Consider the following 15,885-nt stretch of genomic DNA (forward strand, 5'->3'; position numbering starts at 1 on the left):
GTCAAACTCAAGTAGAATAGTGGGTACCAGAGACTGTGGGGAAGGGTAAAAGGGCAGTCATTGTTTAACATATATAGTTTCAGTTTTGCAAAGGGTAAAAGTTCTGGAGATCTTTTGCACTACAATGTGAATATACTTAACATTACTGAACTGAACACTCAAAAATGGTTGAGATGTTAAATTTCGGGCTGTGGCCAGGCGCGGTGGCTCACATCTGAAATCCCAGCACTTTGGGAGGCCGAGGCAGGCAGATCACCTGGGGTCGTGAGTTCAAGACCAGCCTGACCAACATGGAGAAACCCCATCTCTACTAAAAACACAAAATTAGCCGGGTGTGGTAGTGCATGCCTGTAATCCGAGCTACTCAGGAGGCTGAGGCAGGAGAATCGCTTGAACCTGGGAGGCAGAGGTTGCAGTGAGCCGAGATAGTGCCATTGCACTCCAGCCTGGGCAACAAGAGTGAAACTCCATCTCAAAAAAAAAAAAAAAAATTCTTGTTGCATATTTTTACAACTAAACTTCAATTTTAAAAAGGAACCCTAAGGCAGGGCACAGTGGCTCACACCTATAATCCCAGCACTTTGGGAGGCCAAGGTGGGTGGATCACGAGATCAGGAGATCGAGACCATCCTGGTTAACATGATGAAACCCCATCTCTACTGACAATACAAAAAAATAAGCCGGGCGTGGTGGCAGGCGCCTGTAGTCCCAGCTACTTGGGAGGCTGAGGCAGGAGAATGGCGTGAACCCAGGAGGCGGAGCTTGCAGTGAGCCAAGATGGCACCACTGCACTCCAGGCTGGGCGACAGAGTAAGACTCTGTCTCAAAAAAAAAAAAAAACGGAACCCTAAAAAGTAGCCAATTCAATACATCACCTTATAATTAATGTATTACATCGCAAATGCAGACTGGCCTAGCAGGACTATACTGGCAGTTACTTTGTTAGAAAAACCCCCCAGAAAATTAATGAGGGACAAGCAATCTGAAACAGACACTGACTTTCTCCATTCTCTTGTTTTCTTGCTTTTGCACAGTCCTTTTTGTTCCCTGCTAGCGCTGTATTGTACACTTCTTCAAAGCATCGTATGATCAACAAAATTACAATAATATTTGTATCTCCACCAAGAACTGAAGAGGAAGCAACACAGATAAGATTTAAAGTAGATGTGCCGAAGAACTACTTGAGGAATTTTTTAGGCTACAACATATCTTCATATTTTTTAAAGAAGAATAAAAAGTTTGGGTTACAAACAATTTGGAAATAAAGCCTGCCTGAAAATGAAAACAGACTGTGTGCTTTTCATAACCCCTTCTACTCTAATTCTAAATAAGGGAACAGAGCCAGTAAAGACAGGTGTCCAACTAAATTTACATCACAAAATTATTTAAGATGGACTAAGCCATTATCAGATTATGGCACTGTTGTAGTTTAAAATGTAATGAAAAGCCTATCACATATAGTAACAGGAAAGCCCCCAACAAAATGGGAGAAAACAGCCATGCAGAAAACACACCTACCACTCAACTGTTAGTCTAGGATTCAGTAGTCCCACTGAATTCAACACACTATAAAGCATACAAAGTATCAACTTTGGTGACATGTCTTTATTGACAACATTTGTGCAGGTTAAGCTGAGACACTTTTAAGTTAAAAATCTTAAGAGGGCTCTGCTTCTGATAATGACCAAGTAGCTCCTAAAGGACCCACCCTCCCACAGAAAACACTATCAACTCTGGACAAGACATTTTAAAAATCAACTACCTAGGCCGGGCGTGGTAGCTCACACCTGTAATCCCAGAACTTTGGGAGGCTCAAGCGGGCAGATCACCTGAGGTTGGGAGTTGGAGACCAGCCTGACAATAAAATTAGCTGGGTGTGGTGATGCATGCCTGTAATCCCAGCTATTCGGAAGGCTGAGAGGCAGGAGAATCACTAGAACCCAGGAGATGGAGGTTGTGGTGAGCTGAGATCGTGCCATTGCACTCCAGCCTGGGCAACAAGAGTGAAATTCTGTCTACAAAAAAAAAAAAAAAAAAAAAATCCAACTACCTAAAGGAACTAAAAAGCAACCAAAAGAAAACAGGCAAAAAGGGGAGGAGGAGGGTCTATACTTAGAAAGAGCACAGAGGGCAGGCCACAGTCAGTGCCCTATGAAGCTAAAACTCAGTGTTTTAGCTAATCCTCAGTGTTTCTGCACTGAAGAACCAGGAAACAGAGTGTGGGGCAACCACAGCAACTGGAAAGTGAAAAAGGAAACCTTGGAAAAAGTCAGTCTAGCTACCCTGGGCTATGCATGAATGGAAAAAGATTCCAAGCAAAAGCGCTAAGGCTAAAAGAAAAGAGACATATCATATGCTACCTGCTGTAGGGTAGACAAGGTTTGGAGTAATTGCCCACTTAACCACAAAACAAAACAAATAAAAACACTCTTTGGAGGAATGTAACAGAATCATGAGTCTTTACACATATTAATATAATTCACAAGGTCTAAGACCCACAGAAATGTATTAGATATATGAAGAAACAGGAAAATATGACCCATAAAAGAGACAGTCAGTGCAGACCAGCTCTAAGATGACTCAGCTGTTAGAATAAGAATTTTAAAACAGCTATAAGAAATCATACTCAAGGGTGTAACAAAAGATACCTGTCACGAATGGAAAAAAAAAAGAAAATTCAGCAAAGAAACAGCAACTAGAAGAAACATTTAAAAAGAAAGGCTAGAACTGAAAAATACAACTAAAAAATTCACCAACTGGGCTTAACAAGTTGGAAGTGAAGAAGAAAAGTGAGTGAACTTGACAATGGATTAATAGAACAGGAAAAAAATTGAAATAAATAAAGAGAGCCTCAAGGACTTGTGGTACAATACCAGAAGATGTGACATGTATAATTCCATTACCAAGAAGCAGAGGAGAGAAAAGGCCAAGTTTTCTTCTACAGGTAGTAAAATGAATGAACCTGCTTAATAAGTTAACATTAATCCTTAGCAATTGTGACAAATGAAAACAAGCAGCTTTCCCCAGTGAGTTTCAAATTTAAACTGGAAATGTAATCTGTACCAGTAGGACTTTCATAGGTAGCCCCTTTAGGACTTCAAAATAGCCAGGTTATTAACCAATACTTTCATGTTTTAATGCCTCTAGTTCCTCAGGTAAGGAACATCTACTACTATTATAGAAGACACTCTTATTTACAAACACAGCTTACAAGAGAAACTCTACTGCCTTTGAGGAAAATTTTCCAGAAATATCCTGAACAATCAAACAATCATACAGCAACAGCAACAGGAACCCGTCAAAGTTACACAGAGATGGCTGCTCCCTTTCCTGCTTGGTGGCACAAGACAAATTTCAAACCTTCAAGTGGCTCACTGTAATGCCATGTGTATACAATGGAAGCTTTAAAAACAATTGTAAAATGTTTGATATTTTTAAAACCAAGAAGTCATTATTCATTCAAATTATATTAAGACACAAAACGAAGAAAGAGATTACCTTGACAGCTTTCTGGGAATTGGGCAGTGCTTCTTCTATGTCTTCTAAAAGAATCCCTCCTAATCCTCGCTGGTCATGCTGATCTAAGAGCCTAAGTAGGGCCTTCTTATCTCTCACGTTGTACTTGGGCTTGAAAGCATATTTCCCATCTATTACTTCAATTTTGGGATTGTTGACTAAAGCCTGTAACAGTGATACAATTGGAGTATATTAACAAACGGAAACATAAATACATTCCTTTTTTTTTTTTTTTTTTTAACAAGTCTTGCTCTGTTGCCCGGGCTGGAATGCAGTGGCATGATCTCAGCTCACTGCAACCTCCACCTTCTGGGTTCAAGCAATTCTCCTGCCTTAGCCTCCCTCTCCTGCCTCCCTCCCTCTCAGCATCTGGGACTACAGGCGCATACCACCACACCCAGCTAATTTTTGTATTTTTAGTAGAGACAGGGTTTCAACATGTTGGCCAGGCTGGTCTTGAACTTCTGACCTCAGGTGATCCACCTGCCTCAGCCTCCCAAAGTTCTGGGATTATAGGCATGAGCCACTGCGCCCAGCCCATATATACATTCTTAATTCTACTAATTATTTTAAAATACAACACTAGCCAACACAGTGGCAAATTAAAAGTACCTTATGAATACAAACTGGCAGGCCTAAAATCCTGGACATCCAGGATTCCAGAAGAGTAGATCAGCATGGTGCTCACTTTTTATAAAAGAAACTATGTTTTATTTACATAAATTCTTTGAAGAGAAATAAACTACTTTATCACAACTACTTTGAAAAAAGCTGAATCTATATTCTTCTAGAAGTCAAAATGGGTAGGAATCAATAAAACACCTAGTGAACTGAGTAGTGCCCATTCCGCCTGCAAAGTATAGTTTATCACATATTGGCATTATAAAGTGAAAGCCATTACCCGTACTAGTCAATGGTCTTCCCCATCTGCTATCAACTGGCACTGGCAGCTGTGTAACGAACTGAAAAGGACCAGACTAGTGCATACAAGAACTTTACCTATGTCAGCTTGAGAATGAAACTGAGTAGGAATGCAGGAATTACTGAATACAATTATGTTTCTAGTCAGTTCTGTTGTACAGCTAGTATCAGAAGGAAAGCTCTTCAAAAAGAGCAACCCTATATATTTTCTTCTGCAGCTGCCAGCCTGACCCTGAAAGGAGAGAGAGAAGAAACACAGGAAGAAGAAAAAAGGGAGAATAGAATAGTAAAATGATCAGAGTCATTGTTAACTAGATGTTGGTAGTCTATGAACTCTCAAGGTTAGCTAAACTAGCAAATTTAAATGTGGATTACCATTGTTTGTATATCACTAATACAATGAGCTACAATTATGCTAATTAATGGTCATGCTACATTATAACAGTCAAGACCTATATTTTGCGTGGTAAAAAAATAAACGAATTATATGTTAGGAATTTTACATTTGGTTTTTAGACTCTCTCTCTGGTCCTAGAAAGTAGTCTTCTCAGTTTTCACCTCATATTTAAATTCAAAAGCAGTGAACATCTGAATTTTTAAATGCTATTTATTTCCAAATTAGCATGGTCACTGACTGTGCTGGGGTTTCTTCAAATGGTATGTGTTCATACACAGCATTCACAACTTTTTTCCACATCAAGCCATAACAGCAGTAATTGTGCAACAAAATATCTTCCTATCCCTGCAGTACCTTATGATTTAAATTTTCTAAAACAAAACAATTCAATTTACAAGCATACAAATTATAAATCTGGCAATACAAAATAAGCATTAATTAATCTGCAAAAACATAAGTGGAATTGGTACAATGACTTCTTTACAACTTTTACACAGAAGTCTTACCTTTAACATTTTGAAATAGATACATAAAATTAAGTGAAAACCAACAAATCAATCTTACAAAAGTGTACATTCAAAAAACAAAGACCCTACAACATTTCTTTTAAGAAAAAGTAAAAAGCATTATCAGATTTCACCATATTAAAACATTCTAGGCAAGGCGCGGTGGCTCACGCCTATAACCCCAGCACTCTGGGAAGCCAAGGTGGGCCGATCACTTGAGGTCAGGAGTTCAACATCAGCCTGGCCAACATGGTGAAACCCCATCTCTACTAAAAACACAAAAATTAGCCTGGCATTGTGGCACATGCCTGCAGTCCCAACTACTCAGTAGGCCGAGTCAGTAGTGAGCTGAGATCACGCCACTGCACTCCAGCCTGAGCAGGACTCTTTTTTTAGGCAAGACTCTGCCTAAAAAAAAATTCTAGTTACAGGAAATCTCTCTTGATAATCAACTAAATTCTTACCTCAGTCATTAGCCATTGTTTCTGCTTGAGTCCAATATCTAAATGTTGTGTTTCATCCAAAATTTCATCTAAGGTTAGAGGATGTGTATCTCCTCGCTGATGCCGTGTCTATCAAGTGAAGAAACTGTTATTAGAAGATAGTTTTAAAATGCTAGATGCATTAAATCATGGTTACATATAAATAAATCTTCAGGAATGAAAAACATGTATTATTCCAGGTAGTATAATTATAGTGACGAAGAGCCATAGACTATGAAATCAGAACGGGGTTGAAACTCATTGCTCTATAAAATAAAAACATAAACTGACAACAATATATGCAACTCATATCACCAAGAGCTAATTCTTCCTAACATTTCAAGAGCTTCAAAAACCTAACAAAATAGGCCAGGCACGGTGGCTCACGGCTGTAATCCCAGCACTTTGTGGGGTTAAGACAGGTGGGATCACTTCACGTCAGGCATTTGAGACTAGCCTTACCAACATGGTGAAACCCCATGTCTACTAAAAATATAAAAATCAGCCATGCATGGTGGTGCATGCTTGTAATCCCAGCTACTTGGGAGGCTGAGACAGGAGAATCGCTTGAACCTGGGAGGAGGAGGCTGCAGAGAGCTGAGATCATGCCACTGCACTCTAGACTGGGAGACAGAGCAAGACTATCTCAAAAAAAACACAAAAACACAAACAAAAAAAAAAAACTAACAGAAAATGACCCAAAGACAGAAACGCACAGATTACAAAAATGACCTTAAACACAGGAAAAGACACTCACCTTTCACCAAACAATCCTATTTCTAGAAACTTATCCTACAGAAATACCAGTACCACATAGAAAAGTGACTTATGGGCCGGGTGCAGTGGCTTATGCCTGTAATCCCAGCACTTTGGGAGGCCAAGGCAGGCGGATCACGATGTCATGAGATGGAAACCATCCTGGCTAACACGGTGAAACCCCATCTCTACTAAAAATATAAAAAATTAGCCGGGCATGGTGGTGGGTGCCTGTAGTCCCAGCTACTTGGGAAGCTGAGGCGTGAACTCGGGAAGCGGAGCTTGCAGTGAGTTGAGATCATGCCACTGCACTCCAGCCTGGGCGACAGAGCGAGACTCCAACTCAAATTAAAAAAAAAAAAGAAAAGAAAAGAAAAGTGACTTATGGTCACTGTAGCATTGTTTATAAAAAGGAAATATTAGAAATAACCCAAGTGTCCATAATCAGAAGACAGATTAACCACAGCACATCCATTCCACTATACTCATGTTCACAAAGTAAATGTAAAATTTCTCTAGGTGCTAATTTGAAAAGATGTCCAGGACAAAGGAATAAGTTAAAAAACATATGTATCATGCCTATCCAATGAACACACACACACGCACACACACACACACACACACACAATGTAGATACCAAAAGCTAGAGCGGATACAAAGGAACGGGAAGAGTGTGCAAAATGGCACAGCCACTGTGGAAGACAGTTCAGCAGTTTCTTACAACACTAAATACACTCTTACCATTTGATGAATCTAGCAATCATGATCCTTGGTATTTACCCAAATGAGCCAAAAAATTATGTACATACAAAAATCCACTAAGAATGCTTATTACAGCTTTATCCATAATTGCCAAAAGCTGGAAGCAACCAAGATGTCCTTCAGTAGCTGAGTGGGTAAATAAACTGTAATATATCCAGACAATGGAACACTATCCAGAGCTAAAATGAAATGAGCTATCAAGCTATGAAAAAAACATGAAGAAACCTTAAATATGTATTACTAAGGGAAAGAAGCCAATCTGAAAAGGCTACATACTATATGATTCCAACTACTGACATTCTGGAAAAGACAAAAACCATGGAGACAATAAAAAGTTTAGTGGCTGCAGGCCAGATGCAGTGGCTCACACCTGTAATCCAGCACTTTGGGAGGCTGAGGCGGGAGGATCACAAGGTCAGGAGATCGAGACCATCCTAGCCAACACGGTGAAACCTCATTGCTACTAAAATACAAAAAATTAGCTGGGCGTGGTGGCACGCGCCTGTAGTCTCAGCTACTCAGGAGACTGAGGCAGGGGAATCACTTGAACCCGGGAAGCGGAGGTTGCAGTGAGCTGAGATCAAGCCACTGCATTCCAGCCTAGCAACAGAGCAAGACTCTGTCTCAAAAATAAATAAATAAATAAATAAATAAAAATTTAAAAATTAAAAAAAGTTCAGTGGCTGCCAAGGGTTGGGCGGGGAGAGAAGGATGAACAAGCAGAGCCCTGAGAACTTTTAGGGCAGTGAAAATACTCAGTAGGATACTATAGTGGTGGACACAGGCCATTACACATTTGTCCAAACCCACAGAAAGACCACCACTAAGAGTGAACTCATGTAAACTATGGACTTAGAGTGGTCATTTGTCAACATAGGTTCATCAACTGTCACAAATGTACTCTTCTGGTGCAGGATGCTGATAGTGGAGGAAGCCGTGGGGGGCAGGGGGATGGGAGGGGAATGGATGAGAATTCTGTATTTTCCACTCAATTTTGCTGTGAACCTAAAACTCCTCTAAAAAATAAAGTATTTTTAAATAAGAAAAAAATATGTATGTTAAAAAACATACACACTATGAAACCTTGTATACAGGGAAGGGCAGAAATAAGTATACATTTGAACTTTGTTTCTGCATAAAGAACCACTGAAAAAGTCACAAAAAACAAATAAAAGAGGTTACCTGTAGGAAGCACAAGAGGGGAGAAAATGAGTAGCAAGACAGGTGAGAACAAGGCTCCTTCATTATACCTTATTATACTTTACTTCTTGTACAAAAAGATATGTCATTTATCCAAAACAAAAATAACTCTTCAAAAGAAAAAAAACAAAAACAAAACCCAGGCTCCAAGTTCCCTCACATTGAGCAAGTTACTGAACCTCACTGGGCTTCAGGCAGGCCCTAGAAAACTAAATAACCACTTCTCCAAACTAGAAGGTACAGACAGCAGATAGAGACATAAGCCTAACACACCACACAAAAGAACCATTCATTGAGCATTTGCGGTTAATTCATTCACTTATTCATTCAAATATTTAGTGGTAACTATTATGTGCTGAGAGTACTGCAATGAGACATACAATAAAATGCAAACTACTTCTGCCTTTAAGAGCTCCCAATAGAGGGGTGAAGCTAAACATACAAGCTACAAAGTTAGATATGGCCAGGCATAGTGGCTCACACCTGAATCCCAGCAAATTAGAAGGTACAAGCTGGCAGGTTGCTTGAACCCAGGAAATGGAGACCAGCCTGGACAACATGGCGAAACTGCGCCTCTACCAAAAAATATGCATATATACAAAAATTAATCAGGTGTGGTGGCACGCGCCTGTATCCCAGTTACTTGGGAGGTTGAGGTGGAATGACTGCTTGAGCCCAGGAGACAGATGCTGCAAGTGAGCTGTGGTCATACCACTGCACTCCAGCCTGGGTGACAGAGCCAGATCTTGTCTCAAAAAAAAAAAAAAAAAGCTAGGTATACAACTATCTGTCAGGAAGACATCCTCAATCAGAAGAAATGAAAGAGAAAACTGGACAGACCTTGAATGATGACATGATAACTAGAATACAGGGAAATGCCGCGCAGCTACAGTACAGCACAGTGGTCTCCTACATGGGGTGTACACACCCCAGGGGCACAAAAGTGGGTACCTCAGGATGATTCTTTAGAACGCTTATTAAAATTGTTTTTAATTTCCATTTAAAAGTTATGCTTTACTTAGGCTGGGCGCAGTGGCTCATGCCTGTAATCCCAGCACTTTGGGAGGCCAAGGTGGGTGGATCATGAGGTCAGGAATTCAAGACCAGCCTGACCAACATAGTGAAACCCATCTCTACTAAAAATACAAAAAATTAGCCACACAAGGTGACACACACCTGTAATCCCAGCTACTCGGGAGGCTGAGGCAGGAGAATCACTTAAACCAAGGAGGCAGAGGTTGCCGTGAGCCGAGACTGCGCTACTGCACTCCAGCCTGGGTGACAGAGCAACACTCTGTCTTGGGGGGAAAAAAAAAAGTTATGCTTTACTAATAGTGAATATATGGATTGACAAGAGTGGCTCCTTCACTTCATGTCAGAGCATCCACATTTCCAATTGTGATGTGCATGGAGGAATCCTGAGGCAGGCCTGGGACATGACAAAGGGCCCAGCAGGCGTGGCCTCACTCATTCCTTCACTTTCAGGATTCTGCAACACAGTGAGACTGGCCTGCTATCAGATGGATTGTGGCGAATTTTTTTTTAAAGACCTTTCAAAGGTAGACATTGTACAATGGTTTCACAAAGCTGTATGAAATGAATTACAAATTTCTCCTTACAAAAAGGCAAAATGTTTCAAATCTGCTCAATATTCTACGATTATAGCAGCTATTTATAGTTTGCTAACAATTATTTTAAAAATAATTAAAATAAGCCATCTGTTCCTTCAAAGTAAAGCCGGCATTTAATGATGTGTAAAAGTAACTGCTTTTTGAAATACATTCATGCCATGGAAAGAGCATTTTGAAAAAGACCGGGAAATATTTCCATCATTATGTGATTTCTGAGTTTAAAAGGTGTAAGAATAAAAACTGTCATATCTGCACATCTTAAAAATTTGATAAACTATTTTCTAAACTTATTATTTTATTTGAGATGGAGTCTCGCCCTGTTGCCAGGCTGGAGTGCAGTGGCGCGATCTTGGGTCACTGCAACCTCCACCTCCCGGGTTCAAGTGATCCTCCTGCCTCAGCCTCCGAGTAGCTGAAACTACAGCACATGCCACCACACCAGCTAATTCTTGTATTTTTAGTAGAGACGAGGTTTCACCATGTTGTCCAGGATGGTCTCAATCTCCTGACCTCATGATCCACCTGCCTCAGCCTCCCAAAGTGCTGGGATTACAGGCGTGAGCCACTGTGCCAGTCTACTTCGATAGTTTTATAGTACTCTGAGTGCTGTTTTATAATTTTGTAAAAAGTCTTCCAGACAAAACCCTTCTATGAGTTTAAAATCAAAATTGTTGGTAATTTAAAAATTATAATCCATTTTGATATATTTTGCATAAACTGCCTTTTTTTTTGAGACGGAGTTTTGCTCTTGTTGCCCAGGCTGGAGTACGACGGCACGATCTTGGCTCATGGCAACCTCCGTCTCCCTGGTTCAAGCGATTCTCCTGCCTCAGTCTCCTGAGTAGCTGGGACTATAGGCGCGCACCACCACGCCTGGCTAATTTTTGTATTTTTAGTAGAGACGGGGTTTCACCATGTTGGTAAGGCTGGTCTCAAACTCCTGACCTTGTGATCTGCCCGCCTCAGCCTCCCACAGTGCTGGGATAACAGGCATGAGCCGCTGCGCCCGGCCAAACTGACATATTTTTTTAAATGGGAGTTTACTAGCCAAATTGTCGGGATTAAAAAAATCAGTGTCATAATTTTCTAACAATGATTTATAACCCCCGAATGAATAATGCATACCCTCCCTCCAAAAACATACACATCCAAATCAACCTGTGGCTGCGTTACCTTGCATGACAAAAGGGACTTCATTGGCATGATTAAACCAAGGATCCTTAAATAGGAGACATTATTGCAGATTTCCAGGTGTCCCTTAAAAGGGAAAGAGGGAGGCACGAGAGTCCAAGTGAACAGCAAGAGATGTGACAACAGGAGAGGCTGGAGGAAGGACTATGAGTCAGGGAATGCAGGTGGCCTCTAGAAACTGACAGAGGGAAGGGATGCTCCCCTTGAAGCCTCCAGAAGGAACCAAATCTGCCTATACTCTGACTTTAGCCCAGCGAGTCTGCCTTTTGGACCTCTGACTTCCAAAACTGGAAGAGAACCAATTTGTGTTGTTTTAAGCCACTAAATTTGTGGTAATTTACAGCAGCAACAGGAAACTTTTATATATATACACACATACATATACATATATTCACAAACATATACATACACACATTCATTCCTTTGAGATCTATAAATCTTTGTAAGGGTCTTTATTGCTAAGACATCAATTAAAACCAAGGTTCCAAACAAATTAAACTTAAAATGAGACCTTCATCACTTTGTAAGAAAAGGCTAAATGAAGATGCTTGACACAGCACTCATTCAATCATACTGCTTTCAGTCAGGAAAAGAGCTTCTTATACTGTTTAAAAAAATTATTTTAAAATAGTATATTTTACTTTTTATCTCTTTTTCATTTCTTATTTCTGTGTGAGCTTATAACATATACAATGTATTGGTATGGTAATACACTAGTACATGTACAAAGAGTAAGCTAAGAAAATTTTAATAGAATTAGCCAAGCTGGGCACAGTGGCTCACGTCTGTAATCCCAACACTTGGGGAGGCTGAGGCGGGTGGATTACTTGAGATCAGTAGTTCAAGACCAGCCTGGCCAACATGATGAAACCTCAACTTCACTAAGAACACAAAAATTAGCCAGGCGTGGTGGCACACGCCTGTAAACCCAGCTACTCAAGAGGCTGAGGCAGGAGAATCGCTTGAGCTCCGCAGGCAGAGGTTCCAGTGAGCTGGGATTGCACTACTGCACACCAGCCTGGGAAAGAGTGATATTACATCTCAAAAAAAAAAAAAAGAGGTAGCTAAGAAAAGACGGAGGAGAGCAGTGCAGTAGACTTTTGGATGTATGGAGCTGGAACCACGTAGCCTAAACTAGAAGGAAAAATGGAGGTTAGTGTAGTTTTACTTGTCTAAGGACAGCCAGTATGAGCCTTTCAAAATATTATTCCATATTCTCTATTATCATTACTAAATTTGATCTATGTTCCTTTGTTTCCTTTACATTAAAAGTTTTTTCCTCCCATTACAATCAAACACAAAAGTACCAAAAGGCCAACCTAAACCTGAAAATATAAGCAAACAAGACTACAGCTCAAGAAAAATAAAAAAATTTACTAGCCTTGTATTACTGTTTTTAAATTAAAAATAAATGGAATTATTGGAATCAGAACAAAATCAATGACAGAAGTAATAACCAATGTATGAAAGCCTAACCATCTTCACTGAGCTTTGTAAACAGAAAAGCCAAAAATGCAGCTATCCAGTTGCCAAGAGGAAGCTACTGGATCAAAATGAGTGATGAGCAACAAAAGATCAAGAGAAACTGCAAATCCCTTCCTCACAGATCAGGAATTAAAAAGAAAAATGAAACAGTGCTTATAGAGAATGCATAAATAATACCCTACAACTAAAGACTTGATTTTGTTTTCAGCAAAGAAAACATCTTTGTTAAATTTCTTCCTAATTAGTGGATGAGTTTTGGTGTGCTGCCTTTCGTATTTTATTTCACTTTCTTATTTTTTTATTGTAAATTTGTAGAAATTGATTTTTGTAGATTGATCTTTGGTAACCTTATTGAATTTACCTATTAATTCCAATAGTTCCCAGATTCTTCTAGCTTTTCTACATACTTAATCACATCATCTATGGTTTTACTTCTTCCTTTCCAATTTTTATGTTACTACTTACTGCACCAGGAAGAACTTCCAGTACAATACAGAACAAAAGTTGTGACAATTTGGTATCCTGTCTTTTTTGACCCAAAGAAAATACATTTGCTATTTCATCATTAAGTATGATGTTAAATCTAGGTTTTCGTAGTTACCCTCTTACCACTGGGTTTCTCAACCAGCATTCCACAAAACCCTAGGCTTTCACAAAAAATCGTAATTTTAAAAAATAAACTTTTTTTAACTTCTTACACCATGTGATGCTAGTGCTCACAGTAACAGGCAACTACTGAACAGCCAAACTAATGGTTTCATAAGGAATCTTTTAGCACCATGTGGTAGTGTGCAATGACGGCTATGTTCACTTTGCTGAGGGCACTATCTGTTTTTGTTTGTTTGTTTCTTAAGGGACAGGGTCTCACTCTGTTGCCCAGGCAGGAGTACAGTGGCACGATCTTGGCTCACTGCAACCTCCACCCCCAGGGTTCAAACGATTCCTGTGCCTCAGCCTCCCAAGTAGCTGGGACTACAGGCATGCACCACCACACCCAAGTAATTTTTGTATTTTTAGTAGAGACGGGGTTTCACCATGTTGGCCAGACTGGTCTCAAAACTCCTGACCTCAAGTCATCCACCCGCCTCGGCCTCCCAAAGGGCTGGGATTACAGGCGTGTGTCACCGTGCTCAGCCTGCCACTATCCATTTTTGATGCAACAGGGGCAGTTAGGCCACTGATAATTGGTAAGCTCTATATGGCACAAACAAAAGCACAGTAGGCTGACAATGTCAGCAGCTCCCTTCCCAAATTACATCCTCCAACCTTCCTTCACACAGTGCCACTGACTTACAGGACCAAACAAGCTCTACTGGTATAACAGAAAATCTAAGGAAAACATTCATTCTAAACAAGGAATGTTTACACACCAAGATTCAACTGCCTCTTACCACTCTGAAATGTTGCAAAACATGGATTATGTAGCAATAAAAGTAAAATGTAGCCAGGCATGGTGGCTCACGCCTGTAATCCCATCACTTTGGGAGGCAAAGTTGGGCAGATCACAAGGTCAAGAGATGGAGACCATCCTCGCCAACATGATGAAACCCCATCTCTACTAAAAATACAAAATTTAGCCGTGCGTGGTGGCACACACCTGTAGTCCCAGCTACTCGGGAGGCTGAAGCAGGAGAATCACTTGAACCCGAGAGGCAGAGGTTGCAGTGAGCCAAGATCACGCCACTGCACTCCATTCTGATGACAGAGTGAGACTCCGTCTCAAAAAAGAAAAAAAAAGTAAAATGTATTGTGAAGTTTTCATATTTTTTGCAACTTTCTCAGTTACTATTCCCTTTAGTTTTATAACATATTAGCATCTATGTCTTATACACATGTCTGACAGTCCAGTGTGATGATTTCTGAAGATACAATTTATGAGAGAAGAGAATTCCAAACCTAGGCCCAGGAACAATTCTAATAAGGCAAGTAATAAAGAACTATAATCTTCTGGGCCATTTTACTGCACCAGCACAGCAAGAAATAGAGAACAGCCCACCACTACAGTGAAAACTACTTATCAATGAACTTCACTAGGTTAGTAATGCAAAGTGTCCTATTCCAATGTGCAGCACCTGTGGCAAACAATTTATGACTCCAGCAAAACTGAAAAATCACTCAAACAGAAATTATAGCTACTGGACAAGTCAGATGCTTATTGGAACCTCAGAGTAAAGCTCTTCAATTTTGTTTTTGTTTTTAAATCACATTCAGTGAAAAGGCTCATAAAGCATGTTATTAGTAGCAGAATTTATTGTCCAAAAAGGGGGTATAGGGGGTAGAATCACACCACTGGTGGGAACCTAATCATGTCAGCATGTTAAATGACAGTAAAATGCACAGCATGAGAAACTGAAAAGGTTTCACTCTCAAACAGTATGATAAGTTGACAAACTGATGATATGTCACATGATGCTAAGAGGTTTGTTTAATAAACTGAGAAACAACTTGTTTATCCGGGCTGACAAGCCAACAGATTTCACGATATATGTCTTGTAAATTTTTTTAAACAATGCTGAATTTCAAGAATAATTTTTGTGCTGCAAAAAAACTACCATAAACAAAGGGCATGACATATTCAATGTGGTGTCTTCATATCTAGAAACAAGAAGTCCATCTTAGAGAAACTGCGTTGGCATCTACAGTGATGTTCCCCATTAATGGCTGGCTCACGGCAAGGTTTTACCTCTCTTGTTTAAAAAAAAAAAAAAATCATGACATTGCTTTTTTCAGAGAAGTACTAGCATCAAAAATCCTTGGAAATGAAATTTAAGATGTCTTGATGGGTCAGGTGCAGTGGCGCACACCTATAATCCCAGCACTTTGGGAGACCAACACAGGAGGACTGCTTGAGGCCAGGAGTTTAAGACCAGCCTGGCAACATAGTAAGACCCCATCACTATTTTAAAAAAGTCTTGAATGATGTTTAAAAATGATTTGCTTTATTAAACATAGACCAGTATACTTGAGCACCTAAATCTCCTGCTACATACAGAAATCCAGTGGCTCAGCATAGGAGGTATTCTCAACAGAATGCTGAA

At 40.0% G+C, this 15,885-nt stretch overlaps 1 protein-coding gene across 1 annotated transcript in view; it reads right to left on the bottom strand.

Annotated features, from left to right (window-relative positions):
- Window positions 1–15,885, bottom strand: part of GTF2E2 (general transcription factor IIE subunit 2) — a 91,035-nt gene that overhangs the window by 40,802 nt on the left and 34,348 nt on the right. Inside the window, exons 4-5 of the mRNA XM_023214618.3 lie at window positions 5,805–5,912; window positions 3,499–3,681 (exon numbers count right to left, since the gene is read on the bottom strand). Coding sequence (XP_023070386.1) covers window positions 3,499–3,681; window positions 5,805–5,912 — 291 coding nt within the window. The remainder of the gene's footprint in view (window positions 1–3,498; window positions 3,682–5,804; window positions 5,913–15,885) is intronic.

This window comes from Piliocolobus tephrosceles, chromosome 7 (assembly GCF_002776525.5).
Source record: "Piliocolobus tephrosceles isolate RC106 chromosome 7, ASM277652v3, whole genome shotgun sequence".
Taxonomy (NCBI): Eukaryota; Metazoa; Chordata; class Mammalia; order Primates; family Cercopithecidae; genus Piliocolobus; species Piliocolobus tephrosceles.